Consider the following 7,086-nt stretch of genomic DNA (forward strand, 5'->3'; position numbering starts at 1 on the left):
TCTGTCTGTCTGTCTGTCTGTCTGTCTGTCTGTCTGTTCTGCATTAGTTCAGCTGATGTTCCAGCAGTGCTAACCCTAGAGACAAACCTTCTATTTCTCTTGTGAAGTCTGAAGATCTTTGCTAAAGCAACACGTTGCCTGTAAACTCCAGCTTGTTCTCGGCTGCTTTTATTGTGAAACTCTTGACACTGAAACAGGAAATGGTTCCAATTTAAATCAAAGCTTCCAGTTTCTTTTACTAATGACTGCTGATTCTTCTCTTCTCATTCAACGGTTGCTCAGTCTTTCACTGGTCAGTCTGGTTGGACCATTCTACAGCGTGTTGTTCTCCATCTACTGAACTAAATAACAGCTAATAGTAAAGAAGACTTTCTACAGATAAAAGCATCATTCAGACGTAGAGAGTCGTCCTCTCACACATCTGACTGGACACAGTCAAGCTCTGTGGAGGACAGTCTGAGCTTTAAGATGATAGTGTATTTACAGTATTTATATACAGTGTATATTGCAGCTTCTCAGCTAAATGGGAACAGGTTTAACATAGCCGTAGACAGCCACCGTAATGTTAGACGTGAGGCTGTGCTTTGGTCAGTCAGGTAGTTTCTCACTGTTTTATGATCCACGGTAGTTTGGGCGGTCCAGGGGTTGTTTGAATGGTGTAGTGCACGTTGCTGGGTTAGCTTATAAAGAGCTCTGGCTGCCTGTATCATAATCATGAAAGAAATCCAAACCCCAAACAAACAGCTGTTACTGAAACATCAGCACTGGACTTACAACAAAGGTGTCGTAGGAGAACTTGTGTCTGTGGAGGAGATGCTGGAGGAAGTTGGAGCTCTTATAGCTGGGGTCTCCCCACGGCATGGCGGAGCACACCGGACACACCTGGAGACACAAACACTCGGCTCAGTTTAAGTGGAGTCACTGCCGGACCTCATAACACACACACCAGCATGTGGATTATTTTGACTACTGTTGAAAGATAAAAACCACCATCTCAGCTGTGTAAACCATGTGAGCCCCAGTAGGTCCTCATGATCCACACAAACTAGCATACAAGCAGAACCTACAGCATGCCACACCGCTACCGTCTCGTTGTATACAGTCGCTGGCTTTGAGGGAAGTGAACTCAGTGGAATGAGTCAGACCATCGAGGTAGTTATCCGTCTACACACAAAGCACTCCCAAGAGATTACAGTCAGGACCGTCTGTGTGTCCGTAGCGTTGTATGAAATCCTTTTCATTTGTTTCTCAAATTCCATGTTTTCCGTTTTTCATTTTTCTGAATTCTGCGTTTGATGATTTAACCACATTTAGTCATCATAAAAAGTCTAATCATGTGGTGGACGAATGAAATTTCAACTGTTCAAAAAGAAAATATTTGATGGAACACAACATTGCACTATTTCTCCTCAAAGAAAGTGCCTCTACACACTTAATACACACTTAATACACACATAAGATAGTAGTGGTTTGGATATTGCGCTGCTCTAAATGTAGCTGTCAGTGTTATTCCTCAGTTTTTTGGCATTGCATTCAGATTTTGGCAGATTTCTTCATTTTTAAAGTTGTTTCAAATTTTATTATGAAATTCCACAATTGCATCCCTGTTCTCTGCATCGTGGACATCATGGGGCCCTAAACAAAGGTCCATGGCCGGACTAGAACCGGTGGTCAGCACATTTAAAGCCACACCACCAGGGTAGCCCTGTTTCCTGAGACATACTCATCGTATGTCTCAGGAAACAGGGCTACCCTGGTGGTGAACACCAAGAACATTAGATTACTGTGTTAGAGCTCCAGCGAACCTCAGACGGTTCATGGGTTTTTAAAAGGTTCATGCAGGAGAGTGTTTGTGTCCCGGACACACTGAATCACTTCCTGTGTGAGTCTCTTACCACTTTATTGGGGTCATTACGGTGATTGTCCATACAGTGCTTCACCAGCTGCTGCTGGTCCAGGTTTCTGGCCCCACAGAACGGACACACGAATGTTGACCGGTTTGGAATATTGCTGCAGACCGATAGAGAGACAGAAGACCTGGATCAAGCTACTTCAATCTGCTCTCTGTACACTGTGCGTACATGTACAATATATCACACGTTCTATGAGTTCCAGGTAGTGGGTGAGTCAGAGAGTATATGGAATGGATTGCATACAGTCTGTTCTACTCTAGACAGCACATGTTATGGAGTTCTAGTGAGACGGGTCCTGGGTTCTCCAGCAGAGGGCTGAGTATCTTCTCCTGCACTGGGCTCTCAAATATGTCACTTTAACCAGGAACAGACGATGACCATCTCAGTTGAACTACATAATGCAGCTCATAGAGGAAGTTAGCATAACACTGCTTCATGTTTATGATACTTCTTTACAAATGAACACTTTTATGATTTTTGAAGTGTAAATATAATCGGCAGAAGTAAAAAGCTAACGTGTGGAGTACGGTAGATAGGACAGGGGGGCATAGTGCTCGCTCTAGTCACTAGTATGAAGCACACACACACACACACACACAGCATTGTATGGTCTCGTTACATGATTAAATAGAGACTACATACATATTACCTAGAGATCCTCATTACGTATCTGCTTATGCCCAAATGTTTCCTTTAATAGTTTTTTCCTGCTTTATTTATAGTTTTCATAGTTTATGTATAATAAGCACACCACTTTCTTACAGATTTTTTACTATTTTACAACAAAAAAAACATGATTTTTTTAGGGAGAGCAGCATTTTTAATTCATGCGAGTTCTTCTTCAGGGAGCAGGTGTCTGAATCACTCACAAGTCCCTTTTTCTCTAGAACTATTTCACTGAATAACTGCTTATCAAGATGCTCACGTGAACATTGTTTGTGCATGGAAACTACATGTTGGGATTGAGTCCGCTCAGCATGTGTGTGTTCAGAGTGTGTGTACCTCGGTATAGGTTGGGAGGTGGGCACCACAGGGACGAACTCAGGACAGTTAGCTGTCTGCTGCTGTACTTTAGAACAGGAAGCAATGTGGGACCTCATCTTCACCAGAGCCACCTGAGAACACACACACACACACACACACACACACACACACACACACGCACACGCACACACACACACACACACACACACACACGAGGATTGTAGGTCATTAACAATACTACAAAGACAACACTGTTCATTTTGTCACCACAGCCTCATTAGCGTTCCATGCTGCCATCTTCACACTGACCAGCTGTTCTGTCCAACACACTTTACATCACCCTCATGATATGAAACATCTGGCTAACATGCAGACTGAGCAGACACATAAAGACTATAAATAGCAACTGATGCCACAATATGATGGTTTAATTATGGACCAGATAACAGACATACACCCGTGATGGAGAGTTGCTAACAGGAATGCCCAGTATCTACCTTCTTGTTACAGCCCCTGCAGGGTGCTTTGTATGAGGCCAGCCGCTTCTCCATGCTGGAGGAGCGCTCCACTTTCTTGGGGTCAAAGGGCACGCGACAGAGAGGGCAGAGGGGCGAGGTCACCTGGAGACATGGCTGCAGACACTCCCCACAGAACCTGGAGGAGCAGACAACAGACAGCCGGGGAGAAACGCTTCAAGTCGTTGCTCAAGAGAACCACGGCGACGGTAATGAGGGAGAGGGAGTCCCAGGACCCCCCCCCCCCCCCCCACTGATAACATGCTCAACAACGATATGAGCCCATTGCGATGCTCAGAGAACGTGGAATAGTTTAAGACTCCATCTGCGTTCTGTGTGTTGCTCACTCACTCAGGCAGAGAGGTCGTTCACCACAGTGAGATAATCAATAAGGTTAATATGAACATTAACACAGCTGGGATAACTTTGGAATGTTTTCCATAAAGCGGCTGTGGACCAAAGCAGCAGAAAGACGTATGCTAACCTAAATAAATGCGTGTCTGTTTACGTGTGTGCTGTATTTAGAGTAGTTTCACCACTCTGCCTTCAGACATCGTTACCGCTCAAAGCCTCCAGACTCCACTGCTCATCGGTGTTCTGAGGGATGACCTCTCACTCACACTAACACATGTACGGTCACGGTGCAGACAACAGAACCATGTAAAAACCTCAAAGCAATAAATAATGGACCTGTTCTTCAATAACAATAGCGATAAAAACGCTAAACCATTCTATAACAATTCATCCGTCACTTTATTGAACGTGTCAAACTTTCCATCAGAGACAGCAGAGCCTAAAGGGACGTCTCCATTCTGACCAACAATAATCAAATGCACACATTCATATTACAAAGAAAGAAGAAAGACAATCACATTGAGAAGCTGTTTGTTTCTGTTAATACGTTGACTTTCTTGCCCTTGATGTACACACAGTTGTAAAATTACAATTCTACCATATTCCAGATTCTCTGTTCAATAACATCAGAGACGCTGGACTACAGCCCGTCTTTTATTTAATAGCACATAAAGGAACATTAACAAAACAATCAACAATAATATATATTAATACGATAGGAATCTGCTTGGTAGTGAATCACACAGAAGCTGTCTCGCTGTGCGTGTGTTTCTATGGGAGAGGAAGAGAAGGAAGCATCCATCCAGCAACACATGCTTTTCTCCTTAACTAGAAGCAGAAGAGAGGCTGCCTGAGGTCTGCTCTTCTTTCTTCTTCTCAGCTCCAGACTGACAAAGACTAGAGGTACTCCTCACTCATTCTAGAGCCAATGAGGTCATGATCCCATCAGTCACATGATCAGCTGGGTCTCTCTGTTCACCTCACAGCCACCAGTCCTTCAGGTAACAATCATCAAGTATGAGCAAACATTGGAAAACAACTACAGCAGCTGATTGTGTTACACTTGGGCCGACATGCAGAAAATACTTTTTTTAAATCTGTGGAATGACTGACGGCTTTTCTTCATTTTATTTTGTTCATTTTTGGCAGAATTGTGGTCTTGATTTCTCCTTGTGCACCGTAGTCCCCCGAGAGACCTGTGGAGGGCTGCAGACCCTGTTTATAGGACGTCGTCACGGTGACGTCACCCATTGGTCTGTAGACTGATGGTTTGAAGCCTCGAATTCGGCGATTTTGCCGTCAACATCTTGGCTTTTTTTTCAACCAATAAACAGGAAGTGACCATTTTTGGACTGAGGAATGACGTAGAGACGCCATATACGTCTCTGGTAGCAGCAGAGACCTGTCAATCACCGTGTAGCCTCGCCCTAAAGCATCCCCTGCTTTATGGTCTGTGTGACTCTAAATGGACCATAATGTACTAAATGAACATCATGCTGTATTGAAGAAGACTTGAAACTAGAGATTGAGACCATAAACTCATGTTTACAATGTTTACTGAGGTAATAAATCAAGAGAGAAGTAGAGTCATTTTATCATAGACTTCTATACAACCAGAGGAGTCGCCCCCTGGTGGACACTAGAGAGAATGCAGCTTTACGACACTTGAAACATTGGCTTCACTCTGTAGAACCGGAGGTTGCTTCCTGCTGCTGACAGACAGGCGCTACCTCCGCGTCACATGATGTCACCCATCAGTGAGGAGCCTGAGGTGAGAACCACGAGGACTCAAGCTCAGGTCTCTGCAGAGGTGGTGGGTTTAATGGCAGCATCTATAGATGGGAGGGTTCAGAGGTTCTCCAGTGAATAATATGAGAGAACTACAGTGGCCGACATGGGGACCGGCTCCCTAATATAAACGGCTTATTCTAAGGCAACAAACACACAACGATTCTTATTTTTTATTTACTTTATTTTCTTAAATTTAATAGGTCCTGCTCTGTTATTTTATTATATTGTATATTTTGTGCATTTTCCACACTTAATATTTTTATTTTATTGTGTAACCTTGTTTGCTGCTGCCACAGACAAATTTCCCCTTGGGGATGAATAAAGTATATTTCTATTCTATTCTATTCTTTCAGGTGATTATACAATAAAGAAAACGCACTTCTTAATATCATATTCACTGCCTGCCAATAGATCCCTAAATGCTACACACTGGACATTTAACGTAACTCGTGCACCCTGCAGAGCAGAAGCAAACAAACCTCTCTCATACAGGACACGGCATCACGTTTTGAGAACTGAATATTTTGAGTTGGTTGTGATACAATAATGAATCATAGTACTGGTATGTATGGGTGTAGCTGTATTTGATGTTGATTTGTATTGTATAACTTGGTAATAAATGCCGTACAGGTTCTATGCAGCTCACTATCTGTAGTCAGTCATGACATAACAACCGGAAACACGAGTCCTGCTGCTGGACACAGAAGTATGGGCTTAGTTTCTCTTCAATACATGTGAAGATCAAGACTCATATTTGTGTATCAACAATTAAATAGTTGAGCTGCACCCCTCCAGTGAAGGACGTGTATGACACAAGCACTGCTGTCACTGCTGTTGAATGCTGAAAGCTCCAGTATAGAATGAATGAACTGCTGTCACCAACACAAACACATGATGTCAAAGCAGGGCCGTAACGTTGCTGTACACGTGCACACACAACAACACGCATCCAAACAAGAGAGGCTACTTTACGTGTGCGCGCAGCTGTTGATGCTGACGGGTCTGTGGAACACCTCCAGGCAGATGGGGCAGGACAGCTGGCTCTCGATGCCCTCGGCCGGGCCGCTGCTGGGCTGCTGGCGGAGCTGGGTGCTCGTCGAGACAAAGCTCCGGAACATCGCCATTATTTAGCGGAGAGGACACCGCTACTGTCGAAGACAGCTCCTAACTATCCACCCTGAAGTGAGCTGGTGCATCAGTGCAGCACACTGAATGTATGCCGTACAAACATGGCGGCTGTCCTCTCTACTAATCATGAAACATATGGTGAATAAACCAAAGCGGTACTGTCCCGAGCTGGAGGAGACACGCAGCTGAGGTAAACATCGGGAGCAGGGGGTTCGCGCTGTGCCGCGAGGATGACCTGAATAGAAAACGTCGATCTACACACTGACGGAGGACGTGCGCTGCTGGGCTCACTTGGTTGTCAGATCAGCACTTTTGGAAGAAACGCCAGTGAACGCTCGCGAGCAGCACGAGAGGCTACATCACATGTGTCAAACTCAAGACCCGCGGGCCGAATCCGGCCC

The 7,086-nt window shown here is 44.5% G+C and overlaps 1 protein-coding gene across 1 annotated transcript; it reads right to left on the minus strand.

The window, feature by feature from the left end:
* Positions 1-26: 26 nt before the first annotated feature.
* Positions 27-7,034, minus strand: rnf166 (ring finger protein 166). The gene is made up of 5 exons (XM_031840388.1): positions 6,530-7,034; positions 3,395-3,551; positions 2,916-3,028; positions 1,896-2,010; positions 27-882 (listed from the first exon to the last, which is right to left on the minus strand). Exons 1-5 carry the CDS (start codon positions 6,679-6,681, stop codon positions 748-750), a joined length of 672 nt encoding a protein of 223 aa, XP_031696248.1. The 5' UTR covers positions 6,682-7,034; the 3' UTR covers positions 27-747.
* Between the last annotated feature and the right edge of the window lie 52 nt (positions 7,035-7,086).

The sequence above is a fragment of the Anarrhichthys ocellatus genome, unplaced genomic scaffold, assembly GCF_004355925.1.
Source record: "Anarrhichthys ocellatus isolate YVR2014 unplaced genomic scaffold, GSC_Weel_1.0 scaffold2689, whole genome shotgun sequence".
Lineage (NCBI taxonomy): Eukaryota > Metazoa > Chordata > Actinopteri > Perciformes > Anarhichadidae > Anarrhichthys > Anarrhichthys ocellatus.

Bases quoted from the DNA above. Each gene is read 5' to 3' on its own strand.
- rnf166 (XM_031840388.1), bottom strand. From the start codon at position 6,681: ATGGCGATGTTCCGGAGCTTTGTCTCGACGAGCACCCAGCTCCGCCAG. The intron at 3,029-3,394 runs GTAGATACTGGG...GTGTGTTCTCAG, and splicing joins GCAGGGGCTGTAACAAGAAG to GTGGCTCTGGTGAAGATGAG. The intron at 883-1,895 runs GTAAGAGACTCA...TTGTGTCTCCAG, and splicing joins GTAATGACCCCAATAAAGTG to GTGTGTCCGGTGTGCTCCGC.